General features: G+C 35.7%; 1 protein-coding gene across 2 annotated transcripts; it reads right to left on the reverse strand.

The window, feature by feature from the left end:
• Positions 1-468: 468 nt before the first annotated feature.
• Positions 469-19,569, reverse strand: CRISPLD1 (cysteine-rich secretory protein LCCL domain containing 1). Of its 2 annotated transcripts, XM_010182276.1 has the most exons (13): positions 19,435-19,569; positions 19,158-19,290; positions 17,139-17,254; positions 16,427-16,527; positions 15,120-15,299; positions 14,967-15,027; positions 14,775-14,841; positions 14,004-14,134; positions 11,691-11,734; positions 11,529-11,601; positions 9,296-9,371; positions 3,344-3,474; positions 469-1,121 (listed from the first exon to the last, which is right to left on the reverse strand). In XM_010182276.1, exons 3-13 carry the CDS (start codon positions 17,198-17,200, stop codon positions 1,070-1,072), a joined length of 978 nt encoding a protein of 325 aa, XP_010180578.1. In that variant the 5' UTR covers positions 17,201-17,254; positions 19,158-19,290; positions 19,435-19,569; the 3' UTR covers positions 469-1,069. The 2 variants fall into 2 exon arrangements, with proteins under 2 accessions (XP_010180578.1, XP_010180577.1); XM_010182275.1 differs by lacking the exon at positions 19,435-19,569 and having other exon boundaries at positions 469-1,114; positions 19,158-19,267.
• Positions 19,570-20,743: the final 1,174 nt, after the last annotated feature.

Here is a 20,743-nt window from a genome sequence, read left to right on the forward strand (position 1 = left end):
ATTAATGTATAGTATACAGACACCATGCACAGATTAAGGCTTCAAGCTTGCAAATTTTTATGTATGTGTACAATTCTACATTTTTGCTGAAATCCAATTTAGGTAAATTGAAGGAGACACATGGCAAAAAACAATGTATGTGTGCAGAACTGTATTGCAGAACTGATTGCTTATTCCTTAATTTCAGGTAACTCCACTTCTCAATATGAATATTATCTCTGATCCTTCAAGGTTATGTATGTCTATCCCACACTCACCTATCCCAGTATAGCTGAATATCTGTGAAGGACTGGGCCATAATGAATTAGTTATTTGAACTAAAGAGCTTAGCAGCATCCAGTAAAGTTTTTACTTATTAACATATTTAAGAGATAATAACACAGGAATGGACAAGTCTCTTAAAAATATTTCTTTAGAGGAAAACATGCTAATATGACCCAGGAATTCCCTATATTTTATATTTTCCATTTAACTTCAAAATAGGTAGTTGTACTTATGATTATTGTGAAACTGAAAACACTCTAGCTCTTCATTTACGCTTGCATGGCTAATGCTACTGTAAATCATCAAAAAGTTATATATATTTTTATTTTACTTTAAGGCATGATTTATTATATTGAATTATGGGGATAGCTTCTTTTATGTACATAAGAAATAAAAACTCAGGCCTCCCTATGGTATAGTTTTAAGGTTACTGCTAGTGGCATATATAAAGCACCATACAATAATATATTCAGATGAAGAAAACAAAGAACATTTATGAGCTTTGAATTAAGTGTATAGGAGTAACTGCTAAGAAAATATAGCAATATTTAACACAGGATTCAAAATATTGTTATATATCATTATAGATTTTCAAATTATTTTTTCTCCCATGTTTACTTTTACAGATTATTTTTATTATGATATAAATGTAATTTATTTTTTTTGGTGGAAAGCAGTATACATCTTCTGTACAATAATGTTACAGCTTTATACAATTTTTAGGAATTACAAGAAATGGGCTTTATTATTCTTTTCCAAGAGCTCTGGAGATTAACTTGTCTGCTTTACATTTTACTTGATAGACTCAAACAACAGCAAATACTCTGAATGCCTTGCTTCCTGGAGGATTCTGTAAACTGAAACATAAAAACATTCCTGATGTTACTTTTAAGACTGTAACACTCCAATGACAATGTTTTTCAATTGTTAAATACAATTCTAGGATCTTTTGACTCTTTCTGCAACTACTCATAACTTTAACAATATAAGATTCTTTTAAAGCTGTTACAAATAAAAATTACATAAATTTCAGATTAAGTTTTCTTCCAAGCAGCTTATTAGGAACAAATCATAACATTAAAAAAAACCAACCCCAATAAATAATCCTTTGTAATAAGAGATTTTGTTTTTAAGAATAAAGCCCTATTAAAGCAAAATAGTAAAAAAAGATTTAGGAAAAAAATGAAAGCATGCATCTTATGATCACTATTATGATAACTATATTTCCATAGAACCTGCAGACCTATGAGATCACTTGTTTGTTAGTTGCTTATATGCTGAACAAAAGATTCCTAAAAGTAATCAATATTTTATAAGGACAAAGGAAATGCTTTCTGAATGGATAAATATGTGGCTTCAAAAGAAATAAAACAGAAATACCCAACTCTAATGAAATTTTGTTAGAGTAAATATTTTTGTCTTATAAACTGAACTAGCATGAGCCCATTTAATGGTCTCATTGTTTTCTCTTTTGAAAACCTTGTCTGAGGCACAGCTGGGAAGGAAAGGGAAATGGAGGTGAAAATAAAAGGGGCACAATGAAGCAGGTTGCCTGCAACGGCATTACAATGCATCTGCTTCTGCTTCACAGAAAACTTGCATGGGACTGTTTTCCAAACTGCTGATCTTCCAAACTTTACTAAGACTGTTAAGTAGAAAAAATTATTAAATTTGCAACATTTTTCCTGGCTACATCTCTACTCAGTGAGGAAATTAAGATGGAGAACAAAAGTGTCAGTAAGCAAACACTCTCTCTGAGGGAACTGGATGGTCATGTGGAAAGGCCAAAGAATACTGAAATCAAGTCATCCACTAAGCAAAGGAAATCTGTATTTTACAAGTTTCCAAGTTTGTTGAAAGGTTTGAGGGAAAGAGCCAAGACATTCCTCAAGCCTCATTAAAAATAAGAAAGAAATAGTCTATCTTTTCCTGCTTCCAAGTTCTCTACAGAAATGTTTGGAGGTTTTTACCCACACAAAATTATTGGGAAGCCCATAGTTTTAGAAGTAACAATCATTCCTAGCTTTTCAAGACTGAAAGAGTGGCACAAGATTTCTTTTTTTAAGGTAATTTCTCTTCCTTTAGAACCTGGAGAACCCTTTCAGGGATTAAATTTAATCTGCAACTTGCAGCCTTGCATTATCATCACAAAATGCATGAATACAACTAAATGAACTTTCACAGCATCTCCATGTCTTTCAGAAAAACACTGTGAAAAACAGTGAAACCATAAAAAAAAATTAAAAATGTTTTAATGATTGTGAATGTTTGTTAATATTATTTATGATCCAGGCTCACTGGTTCAATACCATATAAATCAGTAATGAACATTTTCTCACAAACCAGTGAACTTGCATCAGCTACTAGTACTATTGCAGACCCTCTGACTTGGACAGAATAAATTGCTAATGTTAATTTTAAAACATCCCAAAGAAATCAAAGGCAATTTTCTTATCAAATATTGTGTTAGTTGCAACAGAACCAGCAAAGTAAACAAGAGGGTTATTTTATTTCATAAGCAGCTTTTTAGAGTAATGATTTATGAGCTTAGAGGAGGCAGGCAGCTCTGGTACCACAGCTTCTCCAAAGTCACCACAGCTGTTACACAAGCTCTGTAAATCACCCATGTTGGCCCATATGTTTGGTTTCTAGCACTGCCCCAGGTACAAACAGACAAAATGAAAGACTTTGTAAATCTTATCAAGGTGAAGGGTAAAGTCATTCATGCTTATAAATATTTAAAGGGTGAGTGTCACGAGGATGGAGCCAGGCTCTTCTCGGTGACAAACAATGATAGGACAAGAGGTAATGGGCACAAGCTGGAACACAGGAGGTTCCACTTAAATTTGAGAAGAAACTTCTTCTCAGTGAGGGTGACAGAGCACTGGAACAGGCTGCCCAGAGAGGTTGTGGAGTCTCCTTCTCTGAAGACATTCAAAACCCGCCTGGACGCCTTCCTGTGCAACCTCATCTAGGTGTTCCTGCTCCGGCAGGGGGATTGGACTAGATGATCTTTTGAGGTCCCTTCCAATCCCTAACGTTCTGTGATTCTGTGAATCTTTGAAACTAGGCTCTGTACCTTTCTGAGTATATCCCATTTTGGAAGGAAGCAACATACACCTTTCTTCTGTCTACTGGCATAACATCAACATAACCACCCTGGTTGGGAATTACACCAGCATGTACTGCTGCCCGGCAGATACTGGATATCTGAGAAAGAATGAGGAAAAGATTAGTTTTCATGCATCCTTTTATTTCAAAGTTGTTTAGAATAAAACTAATAAAGATGTTTAAACCAAGTTCTAGGAAATGTAAAGTACTTATATTTATCGCATTACTAACTTTATTAATTTTAGAGAATTTCAATCAGTTTCATAGGAATTAGGACAGTTTATAGGAATACAGACACTGCCTCTTCAAAGATCTCTAGCATGACTCTAAAATCATTTATTTCACGCTATTTCAGTTCAAAGATCAGAAACATCAGTCTTGACAGTCTTCACTTCAACAGCAGAGAGGCAGTAAAACCCAAACTTTAGTCAATTATTATAGATCAGAAGATTCAATTTAATCTCCAGCCAAAGGCAAAGCCGAACAGGGGAACTGTAAAACAGCAGAGGCATGCTGCAGCCCTATGTTTCTTGGAGGATGTCCTACTCCAAAGGGGAGGAGTAGACTGCAATAATTTTATCTCTAGGTGCAAAATCTCAAACAGCAGTAAAAGGATACTTATTCAAAGTGAACATCACAAATTCCTATCCAGGCATGGACAAATAATAAAAGATAACTAGATTAGATTAAATTTATAATGTGAGCATCAAACTGAAGACAGAGGTCTCAAATCTTTCCTTAGCTATGACGGTTGATTAAAGGCAAACTAGTGGCTCTAGCTTCTCAGTGCTGAGTGAAGAAATAGAGTCAGGAGGTGAAGACTCTTCAGTTGCTCCAAAAGAAGAATTTTTAAATCAAGGTCTAATTCCATAGAGTTTATGCAAGCAAAATTATGCAGCACTGTTGAGTCCCAGGTCCCGAGAACAAAAATCCAGGTTGATGCAAACACAGACTCACTGTCAGTGAAGGAAGAGTTCATATGTGAACAGCTACAGGAGCTCAACCCCTACAAACTGATGGGCCCTGACGATATCCATCCAAGTGTATTAAGAGAGCTGGCAGTTATCATTGTTTGACACCTATCACCAGTGTTATAAACAATATTCACAGAGGGATTGCTCAGTGACACTCTTGATAATGTTGATTTGAATAACTGATTTAAACTTGCATTCCTCTATTACTCTTTCAACATTTTAAAAATTAATCACCAGAAGAAAGAAGCTTCTTGGATGTGGGTTACAATCTTCAACACACAGCACAGCAGTTTAGCTCCAGCTACAGTGAATCTCCACTTAAGGCCAAGTTGTTTTGTTGAAAGACTTCACTGCAGTAGGTCCCTCCACAACCGACCTTAAAAATTTAGCCAATACAAATAAAGCTGGTCACACAGACCACTATTTAAACAAGAACTGCATTTCTTCCAGTTATAATTGGAATAATTTATATCTGTTACTGTAGCTGTTTTGTAATCTCAATGCTATATAAAATCAATAATTTCAAATAGCAATGATTTTCCTACTCTCATTCCAAGCACAGAACTTGCCAGTTTCACTGTTATATAGTTTGTCTTTCAATGTTACAATATTTCTAAGAGTAAAGATTTGAAATTGCTTATTCAAATCTTTTGCACAGATGCTTAGTGTTTTTCTCTTCACACTGCTGGGTGTAGTTTTTGCACACACCAGAAGGGATGCCACTTATTCTCCTCTGTATTTTTTTGCCTCCTCCCAAGGCTGCAAGACTTTTGTTACATGCTGAGCAGCTATAGTTGACTTATTTTTAGGATTATAGCGTCCTTTATGTACTCATACTATGTAAGTAACTAAAGATCAGAGTGAACATGTGCAATTTCAAATATACAAGGGGAAAAATGGCCTCTGCAATACAGGATTACAGTCAAAAAAATCCCAAAAGATCAGGTTTACAAGCAATTGACTACAGGGAAGAAATAGAAGAACACTATTAATTATTAGTACTATAATATAATAGCGACTTTGTTTTCAGTTCACATTGGACATACAAAAAAAGTTAGAGGTAAAAGTGGAGAAAAGAAACATCAGAGTTTGCCATCTCTGTAGTAGTAAGCAAAAGGCTATTCTTCATGTATGTCATTAGATAGGTAATAATTACATTTGAGGGTGGCTAAGATACTGACTGTTCCAATGTTATCTGGAAGTAAAAAAGAAAAGTCAAGCAATGGAGATTTTGACAGAAAAGGATGACTACTTGTTGTAAATTATATCCAGTAAAGGATGGGGTCATTGTTAGGGCTGGTACCACAACTGGTTACAGGATCAATGTAGTACAGCTAGGCTAATGCACAAGATTTTAAAGTTAAAGGCAAGACGCTTGTATGAGATATGTGAAAAAGGAGATTTCACAAGAATGGGTTTGATGAGGCCAAATCAGAGGCTATTTTCAGATCAAAAATAAACTGATATTCTGATGTTGCTTTCCAGATGAGACTGGAGAACAAACGTGCATACTTTTTGAATATAAGAACAATTAAATGAGTATGAATTCATAATTATGAACTAGCTTGTAAGAACAGAGATTAATAAATACATATAGTTTTATCAATATATACAGATGACAATTTTTTGGAGAAAGTATTATCTGCTTTGACCTTTCAAGAACTTCCTATTGGCTTGGCAATCTTCATCTAAATGGAGATTACAGTATTGATGCCATAGTATTTCCTCTACTTAATAATATGATGTCGTCCTGATCACAATTCCTTGAACCGTTAACTTCCTGTTAATTTAAGCAGAACAGGATTTCACACTCAAGTCTATCACGAATTTCAGCATATTATTGGTAATTTACATTAGCAGCCTTATGCCAGTTTCTGGAAGTCTTAATTAGAGAGTTGGGTTTGTTTCTTTAATTTTAATGAACTCAAAGGATATATAAGGCACTATTTTTAAGTTAACATAAATATTTCATAGAGCATTATATGACTATGCTTTATTGCTGTGCTGTGAATGCTCTGAAATTTGTTAGTATCTAACAGGTCATAGAATCTGTAGACCACACTGCCTAATTACTTTTCTTCTTCAGGTACTCAGCAGAAAACCAAACAACTATCACAGTGTAGCAGTACTTTGAAAAGCCATTTTAACCACAAGTGTCTCTCCCTCACTATCACAGGACTATAGAACTATCTAATAGCTTTTTTACATAATCTTATTTATATTTTACCACTGCAGAGAACTACAAATACTTTTGCAAAAGTACTAGGGAAATATTGCCATATATGGTTACTGAAACAAAAATTAATAAGGGCAAAGTCCTCATATGGTATGAAATTATACAACTCCATCAAATTCTTTAGATAAAAGAGCTTTTTAGCTGATCTCTAGCTCTGAAAAGGAGGCTCTATTTTTTTTTGTAGAATTGCTCAATCAACACCCATAATGCAGAGTCACTGGTAAGAGATCATCTTTGGGAAAATGTTGCCTACTGTCAAAGCAACAGGTTAAATATAAACCTTAACTTCTTTAGAAATTCTTTTAAGGCAACCAGAATGTTGTTAGGAACTTCTACCATATACACATCTAGGGTGTGTCCATTAAAACAAAATTTTACCCAAAAAATGTGCAAGGGAAAGAATTTTCAACCAAACTATTTTAGCCTCTCCTTCTCTCTATGAAAATATTTATTAATTCAGTGCCCTGATAATCCAGGGACTAATAGCCTACCAGCCTTTTCTTCCTGGTCTCCCAACAAGACAAAGCATTGCCATGTGGGAATGCTTAGCAGTGGGGCCAGCAGGTACACAAAACATGAAAGTGGCAACGTGTTTGGGCCATATGAAGAGTAACTTCCGTCTGCTGAGGATGACACATAACACAGTTCTTATTCATACCATAATATCTATATTCAGAAAAGAAAGTAACTGTACCATAAACTCAGAATAAAAGATACTTTTGTTTTAAAGAGCTTGCAATCTACCTCAAGACAAGTGAAACAAAAGGAGACCAATGAAAAAATAGAAGATATAGCACAAAGAGGGATGGATATTACATGAAAACTCCCTACACACATCAGTCTACACAAAAATCCAATTTGTTTTGTGTAATCAACCAAGTAGAGCATGGGCTAAAGTTTCAAATAAATTTGCTACAATAAGTGGGCAAATGAATCCTCTAAATCTATGAACAAATATGTCTCTGAATACATGAAACACTACAAAAGAGGTCACACTTATTAAATAGATTATTCTTTATAAATACTTCACCTATAGCTAGTTAAATAACCAATCATATAATTTAGTGAAAATTTCAATTAAAAGTATCTTAGTTTCAAAATAATTTAAATGTTAGCAATAAAGTAACATTGTAGAACATCACATAATGCTGATACCATCGATGGTAACATCTGTACAAATATAGGTAAGACACATCTATCTACATCTGAGCTAGGTGCCCTAGGACCCTTCTGTAGGAAATGGAGAAGAATAGATATCTCTGTTAGGCAATTCATTTCATACTGAGGCACACACTCTGAAAAGGTCAAATAAATAAGCTCTGCAGATGCTTATTTATCTCCTTTACTACTATACTGTATGTACTACAAACTACTATAAGCATAACCTAGAATAGCACCTTCAGTGTAGTTGTTACCCTAACAGCTTCTGAAATTGGTAAGAAGACTCCCATCTCTGGTTTCTTACCTGTATTTATGCCCATTTCTTCCTAAAAGCAGTTTAGCTGCACACATTTCTATACAATGGAGATGAATAATGAGATAATACATATAAAATAGTTTTAAAGCAAAACTGTAATACTAGTTTAAAGTCATCTGGGACTTCTCCAATCAAAGCAAATACATACTTTGAGATGTTCTCTTGCATAAGTAAACAGAACTGGGTCTTCTTCCTCCTCCAGCAAAGTCTTTTCTAACTCACTGGGAAACTTCAGCTTTAACCTTTGATTGCAACCATAGGACTGAAAGAAAGTCATCTTCCACAAAATGCACTTTCACTGAATTTGTTTTCACTGCCCCTTTTGTAGGGGAGCATGCACAACAAATCAATTTACTTCCTGAACTGGAAGAACTCATACATGTAACACTACTTACAGACGAGAGCCTTTGCAGGACAGGGATCCAAATTACTAAAGTAATCTAATCTACATTAGTTAGTTTCAATATAATAATGAATATATATTTGCATATTCCTTTCACACATTTCAAAGTGCTAGAAAGTAGTGAAAATCATAATCTGACCCAGCTGGTTGCGGTACTGTTCCTTATGACAGCTAAAAAAAAGTTAAAATACACAGTTTACTGACAAAAATGTGAAAATTTCACCAGAGAGACGACAAAGGAGAGGCATAAAAAAGGCATCTTTTCATTGCTTCTACTTGCTTCAAAACTATAAACGTGATGTAGAAAAGACAGAAAAAAACCCAGGAAAGCAAACAATAAGGAAAAAAAAAAGGTTTGTTAAAATAACATGATAATGTGAGATACTTCATGCAAATATTTGAAAATCCTGCTGCAACGTTTAGATATCTATACAGATAAGAAATATACGAAATGATTACACTGTGTTGACACATTATCAGAATAAAATTTTTTGGTTACTTTAATCTGACAGAAGTTATGGTTGCATCAGAATCTGAAAAGCAAGGGTTTAAATGAGTGTACACTGACAATACTGAAAAAATCAGTGGGAATTTTTTATAAAAAAATGAAAATATGGGTCCAGAGACTACTGAAGTCTACAGAGAGTTTTCAAATAACTTTCCATATCTTCAGCAGCTGAGTACTACTAACTTAAATGAAAAAGAACTTTTTAAAAAACTGCAAATCAGCATATGGAAGAAAACTGGATATCTATATTATATCTTATTTTTACATTACAGCTTTTAATAGTGATTTCATTATATAATGCAATGTAAATCACTATACTTACATCAGAATAAATTCGTGTTCCAATCACACGAGCATAGTGTGGATTTGCCTGCATACAGTTGTGAGGACAATACACCCTGAAATGTAAAAAACAAACCACACAGTTAGGAAGAATGGTATCAGAGTACTGCTATATCATACTCAACATCAGCATCATTCAGTATAAATCAGTTTGATGATGCACACATATAGGTCCATACAGATACTAAAAAGCTGTCAGGTTTTGAGGCTTTGACAAGAGAGGTGAAAGCACTGCTGATATAAGTTGTGGTTCATAACAAAGTGCTTGAAGACATACTTCAACAGGTCTGGTCTTCTTCCCTTTGGATAAGCAGATAGTGTCCTTGTGGTGAGATGGTGAAGACAGTAGAAAAGTCAGTGAGAAGAGAGTAAGTTCACTCTTATGTGCTTCTACAGCATCCTATACAAACTGTACAGTTGAATAACTTCTCAGAAGAGGGAGATCTGAATGAGGACCTGCTATAATGCTGATGACCTGGTGATGCAAGCCAATCTTGCAACTTATAACAAGGGTGAGCACTTGGCATCTGTGGCTGAAATGAAAAACTGTGGAAAGTAATGAGATTACTGGCTGATTCCAGGAGATCAGAAAGTTACTGAAACAAAGACTGTCTTTATTCAACTGCATTTTGCTAACCTTTGAGAAAAATTCTCTCTGTGTTTTGTACCTGCTATAGCTCCAAAACGTACATGAAAAACATGTGGGAAGCTAACAGTAGTATAGAAGGTGCCAAGCATCTTGTTTGGTTATTGCGATATGCTACAAGTGTCAGTCAGCTCTAGGTCTACTCTAAGTTGTTTCATTTAAAAGCAGGTCATGCCCTAATGGCATTGGAGCCACCCTACACAGCGCAGCCCTGGGCAAGAGTTCTTCTTCAGGATGCTATCCATGCTCCAATCAATATTCGGCACATCACGCTACTTGGGCATGCTACAGTCTTACCACATGGGTAATTCAAACAGGCTGATGCAGCTAAGACAGAAATTTCTTTCTGAAGGAAGCAAGATGTCAAAGAGGCTCTTCAAAGACCTGCCAATTTATGATAAGGGCATGAGAGGGAAAATGAGGTTGTGCAATCAATGCCACAGCTGATTACTGCTTGTAACTCCTGAGACTACATTTTCAGAATGAAATTAAGAGCATGCACAGAATCTTGAATGAATCACTGCTCTTGTGAAGTTTCTTTAGATAATGCATCAGAATTAATCGGTCATTTTTAACCTTATTTTTATTTTCAAATTTTCTTAAAGACAGAGCCTATTTTTCTCTTAACAAAGCTAGTTTTAATTTTTAATAATGAAGAAAAAAAAAAAGAAAAAGATAGCACTATGAGATTGTACTCCATCCATTCCTGCATTCCACTCCTTCACTTACGTCTCCACATATTGCAGCTAGAAAGCCAGGAGTCATAGCCAAACACCAAACAAGTCCACCGACCCAAGTGCTACATGAAGGGATGTTTTCCTAGCAGTTCTGGCTTTGTACTTGCTTCCTGTATTGGTTGTAGGATTGCTATGAAAGTAATCCTGTGGATATCTCCAGCTTAGCTTGCGGTAAATCATCCTACAGTGTATTTACCTTTGACTCATCTACGGTTTTAAGAACTGTTACCGATTTCTTTCCTCAAAATATTGCGGCACAGGCTTCTTTCGAAGAGTTAAAACATAGGCTTCAAAGAAATAGCACATTTAGTCAAAGCTGTTAACTGACCTGCAGAGCACACCTTTCCTTAACCATATATATCTCAATTTCTGTGCAAATGTATTTGCTTACTCTATCCACAAGAACTCCTAAATAAGTTTATAACTTCTATGATAAATATTTGTATCATATAATTTTATTGTATCTGTTTCATAGGCAAATAAACTGAAATAAATTTTGCTCAAGGTGCACAGATATAACAGCAATGAAAAATAAAAACACATCTTTCTTCAGCATTTAGTCTAATCAACAATGATTTCAGTAAGATTTGCCAAGGGACCAAAGATGGATCTCTATGGGCAAAAGATATGGAGATTCTCCTAATGAAAAAGGCTGTAGATCATTTTTACCTTGCCTTCTATTTAGACCAAAGACTAAAATACCAGTAAAACGTTTATGCCTTTCACTGTTACAGTTACTGTTGTCAGCTTTATCAATGACAACACAGATAATTAGTAACTGACAGAACACATGGCAGCACTTTAAATTAATGAAACCCAGCAAATTTTACCTTGGGCAGTGTGAGGCTGGTTTTTGAAATGGGCACAGTTGTTCCACTGTTGTTTCACAGGTGATAGCTTGAACTGAAGGAAGTAAAACAAATACAAATAAATTTGTGCTATTTAGAAAACAACAAAAAGTAGTACTGAGTTTATAAGAAATAAATGCTAACCTGTTACTTTAGAGACAGTGAAGGAATTAGCGGACTGGTATTTTCTGAAGAAGAAATAATAGAAATTGTCAGTAAATAACATATCTCAGTGAGTTCTTTTATCAGTAAGATTTTTTTATTAGAGAATCTAGAAATAAACTCAAGACATTGTCCCCAATCATTTTGCATCATCACTGTATCCCCTCTCCCCAGTTGGGAATCTATTTATTGCAATGCCACATTTACTTTGTACTCCCAGTGAATCTGTTTGAAAACCAGGAATGCATGTTAACATTTTATAGTAATTTAATTTGCCAAGAGAGTAAGTGTGCTAAGAACAAATGATGCAATCTATTTGTCCTTCAAAATGTAGCAATTAAAATCTGTGGTAGCTCAGATGTATCCATCTACCAGAAGAGATCATTCACTTTCCCCTAAAGGTTCATTCCTACCAACAGCTCAGACACTGAGAAGAGTTTCTCCTGGCACCATTTTTGAAAAATTTCATTAAAATTTTATTTTAGATTTTGTGTCTGTGTTAAATTAACCAGTTAAATCACCAGTATTACATGTAACAGTCTGTTTTCTCATTAAGTATATGGTACCCAGATGTATTTGTTTCCAGTTGTTACACAGTCAGGTATATACATTCTTGTTACATTGCAATTGATGAGCACTTCTATTTCAGTCCTCTTTGTCTCCTATTTCACTCCTCTTTTACCTCATTCGACATGCCTCTGATTCTAATATTTTTTGTCTGTAACAAAGGAGATGATGATGCTTTTGGCAGCCATAAAGTTATTTATTGTTTAAAAAAAAACGACAAGGAAATTATTCCCTGTTCACCTTTGGAGCAAATTACTCCTGTGAGCTCCACAGCACTGCAATTTGTATTCAGAAACTGTTTGCTTGCATTGGTTTGTTTAGTTATATGGCCCACCAATTTAACATTTGCTCATTTATTGGATTCCAATTTGCTTTCACAGAGTTAGCTCATACTTCTCTTGTCCTAGCATTGTCAAACACTGATGTGGGAATAGTGCACTGTATGTTATTGTTGATTAACTTGCTGAGATATTCTTAAAAATGGCATTCTGTACTACAAAAATGCAACAGTTGAAAAAACATCTGTATTAGCAATAAAAAAAAAAAAGAGCTGAAGATTATGAAGTTTGCTGTATGTTGCACTGACATTTCTTTTTATTTCTTTCTGTTTTGCAATATACACTAGAGATGAGATCCACTTCACTTCATCTATTCATTGAATGGATATATAGTTTATGCAAGGCTCCATCTAGAGACACTGGTGAGAATTCGGTAGCTGCAAGTTACCTCCGGCCTTATTGATGGGCCTTTTGAAGGCTGAAACTTTGGTAAATCATCTTTATGATGTCTAAAGACTTTGATATGTAGACTGACTTATGAAACTGATACTTGATCGCAATATTTTGTAAATTCACTCTAAAAGGTGATGTCCTATATACTATAGGGAAGAATTATGTCATCTGTGGGCACACACAGCAGTAGGAGTTTCCTGAAATTTACTTGTAGATAGGAAGGCATAGATTGGGTCCTTTAACTGTCATTTATCTATAAGGCATCTAATTTTTTTACGATATCTGAATCACAAAACCAAAACCAAAACTGTCATTACAGTTCAGCAATGATATGATTATCTATGCTCATTAGCAAACAAAAGCAAGTGTTAACACCTCAGTCTGAGTTGCAATTCTCAGAAAACACACTCTGTAGACTGGACACTCACACAGTCTTGTTTTCTTTTTCTTTTAGCATATCAACAAGCATTTGGATCTGTTTTCGCACACCAGTCTTAGCGCAAGCACCTGATCAGTGTAGCACACCTCTGAATGAAGCTCTCACAGTATGCGATATTATTCCACCACTGGCCAACACAGATATTGTGCAAAATATTGGCACAAAATATCATATGTAAATTGTGGAATTGTGATGAAACTCTCAAACATACAGGAAGAGGTGCATTTTTCTACTTGGTTCATATTATTCATCTGTACAGTACAAGAGGGTCACTTCCAAACACAAAATTGTAAGTTTATTGCCTTGTTAACTGTCATAGATTACATAGCCCTGGCAATATTACCAGTTTTGCCCAAAACACATAAAACAATCTACTTCAGTGGCAGTTGTGGATACAATGGATACAATACTTCTATATCCATATGCCTTTTTATAGCATGTTCATATTCTTTATGATAAAAAGTATGAAGAAAATGTTACTACTGTGTTGAATTTTGTATGAAATAAAAATAAACAGGTGAAAGATTTTCCATACATTTTAATTTAAAGAAAACTTACCCAATTGACTGAATGCCATTTCTGTAAGACTTGATAAAGTAATTTTTCCTTCCTTGCCTAGTCACATCAACCCAACCTCCTTCATTGTCTAGGATGCCATAATGCATGGCAGCTTTACAAATACTGGATTGCTGAAAACAGAGCAGGAAAAGCAGTTCCATGTCAGACAAAGACACTATTTTACATTGCAATTTAATATGAAAAAATCAGGTTTTAATTCCAATGTGTCATTAAAAACTTGGTAGACAGTCTGTTAAGATGATGTCGTCTATGTAGGTATTATTTCAAATGAAGAAAACATCACTTTGCCTTACTCAGAGACAAACTATACTCACAGAGTACTTGTTCACAGTAGCTGTTATTTCCTATACTGTTTTTCAGTTCTACAGAGTAAATTATATATTTTCATCTAGCACTAAGCTTATGCAACTAGGCCTGTCTTACTGAAACAATTTATATGAGCATACCCACAAATTGCTGTATTTCTCCTTAAGTCACACCTCCACATATTTACATGCAAATATGGGGACATAAAAATTCTACTTCTGTGTTTGTATGAGAAGTTTAAAGTACATTTGGACAGTACATGCAGAACAGCAGATGCAAACATAGATTGTCTGATGCTATCTTAAACATTGTGTAGGATTTTATTTTTGGTGAATATTGATTTCTTCAAAATCCATTCTTAATATTACTTTATCTAGTATTCCAACAGAAAAGACATTTCATTAAACATTTTACTGGTGCAAAATCTAATTTGGAAATATTTACCATTTCATAATGTACGCTTCCAATAACTTTGGCTTTGCTATCCAAACAGCCAGCAGGACATTCATACCTAAGAAAATAAAATAAAACTTGATCTTAAATCCGGAGATTAGAAAACCAGAAAATATTCCAGCTTACATACAAATATAGCCTTTTAAAATAATCTCAGAATGACAACTGTAAAATTTACCGTACCTATTGCAAGTTGTTCCTTTGCACTGATCTCTTAGCCTTATTTCACATGAAACAATCTGAGCTAAAACAAGCAAAAAGCAATTTCACTGCAATGAATTCAATACTGTATAATTCAAATTTGTCGATCACTTGCAAATCAGGTAAATTCCTTACACATTTGCTGTGTGCTTATAACTTCATTTTTCTCACTATCATCAGTGCCAGCAGAGCCTGAAGGTGAATGAGTTCTTGGCCGGCTTTGTGCCATTGCATCCTGGGCTTTGGATCGCTGTCGTTCAATCTCATTCGTTTCCTCTTCTGGTTCATGGGGAGAATAAGGCCTTTCTGAATCTTCTGTTTCAGAAAATGGGAAAAAAAACCCAAAAACTCTCAGGCAAAAATAATCAGTGTTTGTGGAATGTAAATCCCTTACTGTGTTTCAGTAACGTGGCTTTGTTCTCATAAAATGGTGGATGAATACCAGCAAGAAAACAAGGAAAACTTTCCACTGCTTCGTAAGATGAAGACCTCAAGATTAATAACACATCTCAAGCATGTTTCTGATGCTGACAAAAGGTAGATTTTTTTCTAGCACAGGCAGAATAACTGAGGTATGAAAATGCTCTTAACACTCTTGGTTTAGTATCTTCTTTATGCCATCAGAAAGCCACTAGAACAAAGCTGCTATGTCTGTTATGCATTGGAAGTTTTACCAGGTTCATAGATAACTTGAAATTAAAGAAGCTGGTTTCATAAAAACATATAACTTAAATTGAGGCCCTTCTATTCATACATAACGAAAATAATTTTGAAATACTCATTACTATATCTACATTTCTTACTTAAGTAAGAACCATAATGAAGGTATTTGGGCATGCTCATGCATCTTTTATGGTCCAGATGAACTTTCAAAAGTTATTAACAAAAATTCCTAAATTACTTGTACACAGAGTAAAACAAAAAGAAATAGCAGCTTCATAATATGTTGTGTCTCAATGATATAAAATATGAATAGAATATGAAAATTGTAGAAAGTTAATAAACATCCTAGCTGACATTTTGTTTAATTACTAATGTCTTCTAGTCTTGTTTTTTGATTGTTCTTCCAGTAATGCACGTGGCTATGTCACTGAGATAACATGTTTCCCTATAAACAAATGACTGCCTAGACTTCCACAATAATTACAGAAAGGCATTCAAATAGCACACAGCAACAGTCTAAATCTTTGTGCACTAAAAGCCCTCAATCAGCACTTGAATCAGCAGGAGCTCAGTACACTCCACTCCCTCTGGTGAGGCTCAGCATCATATATCATAAGTACATGACCTCATTCCTCATAGAAAAGCAGGCCCCTATCAGGCCTTTGGCACATACACAATATATTCTATTCCACTATGTTAAAGCATAATGAGGAAAGAAAGTAAAAGAAAGGTGACAATTCTCTCTCCATTTATAGTGGTACTGATTAAATAGTACATACCTCTGTAACAAAGGTTTTCTCTGCAACCTCCTCCAAAACTAGGGGGACATGCGGAACAAGGGCGGCCAGGTTTGTAAGGAGCATGACCCCACCAGTTACCCCTTTACATCAAAAAAAAAAAAAAAAGGCAAAACATGCCTTAATAAATGAACATATTGGCATTAAACAGCATTTAATATGTGGATAAATAAATGATGAAAATCAGCAAACAATTAGACCATAACATTGTTTTGATATACCAAATGCACAGGAAGTAATTGAAAAGTCCATAAAGAAAAAACTGAAGTACTGCCATAAGCTGATGTAAGATCTTTTTAGATTGGCATAGCACCATAAGACTAAATTCCTCAATTACACAAGAGCAGGCCCCAGTCTTCTAAATGGAATATCCTATGGAATTTAATCTTAACCATGGGTTTCATATTACACATTCCTTACAACTCACAATGGGGAGACACATCTATTTTTTCAGAGAAATATCACACTACAATAAAGATCTCTGATGTTGTATGCTAAAATACAGACCAGAAAACTGAAGCTCCAGAAAATCACAAGCATATTTGTGCAGCCAAAGACTGCCTTGGGAACAATGCTCTACTTTGTAACAGTACAAAAAATAGAAAACTCAGACTGATTTCCTTTTAGATTACTTCCTGGATTATTATAAGGTATTTTGCCTCCTCAGGATAGTTTTGGGTGTAAGCCTACTTACTTAGGAGAATAATTGCATACAAGATAGACTGCTTTTGGCCAAATTTGTCCCCAGATGTTCATGTTATGACATAAATTAATTGCACAACCAATTCTGCTACTTGTAGCCCAAACAACCTATGGAAAAGGAAAGAGAAAGACCTGTGAAAACCAAAGCTGATTAACATAAAATCGAAACTGTCTCCAAACTTCAACATATAAAACTCAAATCACAAAAGTGATGTTATATTCCCCTCTGTTATGGGGGATGGGTCAAAGTGACTTAATTACAACTGTCAAAAGGCTGTTCAGCTATTTGTTATTAGAATGAAAAGCTTTACTTTGATACAAAAGATACGGCTTTCATTTTACATAAATTGTCTAAGCATTTATTTGAAAGTGTCACAAAACATTTACAAAACTTGATCTGAAGAACTTAGAATTAGAATTAATAGATAACCTTGAGCTAGAAGAAGTTATATTCCTGTGTCCTGAAGTTCTCAGCACAACCTTAAGACCCAGAGGGGTTTAGATTGGTTGGACTGAGAGAAGAGATACATAAGCAACAAATGGATGTAACACAAATGATAAAACTATTCACAAAAACCTCATACACCAAAAAGACTCAAGTCCCAGATTTTAAATAAATATGCTTTCATGTCATTGCAATATAAGATGGCTGTGCTCCTTTACTCTTCTGTTGAAATATCTTTCATTGCAGTTCTCAAAATTATCTGAACAACAAAGGCTAGAACGTTCATATCAGACAAATACGACACATGATAAACTTGTATTAATTCAAGATAAGCCAACTGTGTAGCTCCAGCAGGATTTAGCAGTTGAATAAGGTAGACATTGTGAAGATTTAGCACTTCAAAGAGCTGTATATACGTATTGTAGATCTTGCATGCAATGGATAAGCGTAATTATAGGTATTTTTACAGAAATGGTAACTAAGAATATGGAGGTAATTCTGTCTTAGAAATAGATGCAATTGTAAATTGTGCTAGCAAACAAACAGGAAATAAATGTTTAAAAATAAAGTTTGAAATTTTCTGATATATTATTTTGAATATTACATGTGGATTTTAGTATACTCTGAGGATCACATATTTCTCACTCACTGAAAACATGACTGATTGCCCTCTTGAAGAGTTCTGGCCAAATACATAGATTTCAGAAGTAGGAAATGTTAGTTCTTACGCAGTTTCAAAATCTTGCTGACACTAAAGAAACATATTAAAAACTATTATTTGATCTGAGTAATTCACCTAAGAAAACCTTTTTTTAAAAAAGTGTGCTGGTTCTTCATCATATTACAGAAAGGACAACCAACATATCAGCACAGAGACCAGATTATTCAAAGAGCACTAAGCAGTTACACCCATTACTGAGGTTTGTGAGCTTTTTCCTTAATACTGTTAAGGAAGTGCTATTTATAAGGATGAAATCTGAAGATCTGTACGACAACTCTATCTATGTCACTGTTACATGATGCTTGTAACTATGGAGTCTAGTAACAACCACCCCCTTTACTCTTTTAGTGCTAACAGAGAATCACAGAAACATTTGGTTGGAACTTCCCTGGTCCTGCTGGCCACACTATTCCTGATGCAAGCCAGGATGCCATCAGCCTTCTCAGCCACCTGGGCACACTGCTGGCTCATGTTCAGGTGGCTGTCGAGCAGTACCCCCAGAATCCTCTCTGCCAAGCAGCTTTCCAGCCACTTCTCCTCAAGCCTGTAGCACTGCATGGGATTGTTGTGACCCAAGAGCAGGACCCAGTACTTCGCCTTGCTGAACATCCTACAGTTGGCTGCAGCCCATCGATGCAGACTATCCAGGTCCATCTGAAAAGCCTTCCTACCCTCAAACAGATCAACACTCCCACCCAGCTCAGAGTCATCTGCAGACTTACTGCGGGTACCCTCATGATACACACTGTTAGATTAATATGTTCTATGTGTCATACAGCAACTTAACTGGAGGTCTTGACAACTCTTTTCCACACAAAAAGCAAAAACCAAACCCACCTACCTACCTGTGTGTAGTGTGTACAAACAGGACCAGAGCATTTGTAAGGACAATATGGGTTGCATTCATGAGGATGGGGATACGTGAAATCTCTCACTTCATCATACCATGCTTGGACATGAAATGTTGGAGGTCTGTACCTATGAAAGCCAGTAGTAATCTATTAGATCATTCAAAAGTTGTAGCTTCTAACATTCTACCTTTAAGCAAATTTTGATACATTAAAAAAACAAACCAAAACAAACGAACAACCACATGTAGTATAAAACAGTATCTTAAACTACCTTCCCCAGTGTGCCCCCAAATTCTGCCCAATCGATGGAAGAAGGCTTGCAGGCCCATGCTCCCATAGACAGGTTTCAGCCCACGACTCTGCAGATCTCTCCAGTTCTGTGTCCCATGTCTAAAATTTATAAGAAAAGAAAGGGACAACAACTTAGAAATACTTGGTGAGTATCTCTTATTTAGAAAACGAAATTTTAAAACTATTATTTTTAAAGTTTCTGTTACCAGGGCAGAAGACTGAAGAAAAAAGCAAGACTTGACAATTGTACATCCCATTTGTGTTACATAAGAAAAAATGTTTTCAACAAGAGAGAAAAAAAAGTTCTCCTTAAAAGCAGCAGGATGACCATGAGCCAGCACTGTGCCCTTGTGGCCAAGAAGGCCAATGGCATCCTGGGGTATATCAGGAGGGGGGTGGTTAGTAGGTCGAGAGAGGTTCTCCTCCCCCTCTACTCTGCCCTGGTGAGACCGCATCTGGAATATTGTGTCCAGTTCTGGGCCCCTCAGTTCAAGGAGGACAGGGAACTGCTGGAGAGAGTCCAGCATAGGGCTACAAAGATGATTAAGGGAGTGGAGCATCTCCCTTCTGAGGAGCGGCTGAGGGAGCTGGGTCTCTTTAGTTTGCAGAAGAGGAGACTAAGGGGAGACCTCATTAATGTTTATAAATATTTAAAGGGTGAGTGTCACGAGGATGGAGCCAGGCTCTTCTTGGTGACAAACAATGATAGGACAAGGGGTAACGGACACAAGCTGGAACACAGGAGGTTCCACTTAAATTTGAGAAGAAACTTCTTCTCAGTGAGGGTGACAGAGCACTGGAACAGGCTGCCCAGAGAGGTTGTGGAGTCTCCTTCTCTGGAGACATTCAAAACCCGCCTGGACGCCTTCCTGTGCAACCTCATCTAGGTGTTCCTGCTCCGGCAGGGGGATTGGACTAGATGATCTTTTGAGGTCCCTTCCAATCCCTAACGTTCTGTTCTGTTCTGTGAAAAGCATGTGGAGCCATGCTGCAGTGAATAAAACGCAAGTATTAAACTGAAAGGCTTAGTTCAACTTTCCAAGCTAAATCAATTGCATTTTCTGATTTGAGATTTCTTTTTAGTGCACTTTTCTTAGCCAAAAAGGGTATTATCCAACACACTAAAAACATAAGGCTTGATTTCCTCTAAACCAACAGTTTATTTGAAATGAAAGTACTTTTCTCTCCCTTATTTATAATCAGCTTTTTCAGAAATAATACACAGTGCACACACAAAATATGAGACCTAGAGTAAAGTTGTCATTCACCGGTTTTATGGCTAGGTTGGC

This window comes from Mesitornis unicolor, unplaced genomic scaffold (assembly GCF_000695765.1).
Source record: "Mesitornis unicolor isolate BGI_N332 unplaced genomic scaffold, ASM69576v1 scaffold5274, whole genome shotgun sequence".
NCBI lineage: Eukaryota > Metazoa > Chordata > Aves > Mesitornithiformes > Mesitornithidae > Mesitornis > Mesitornis unicolor.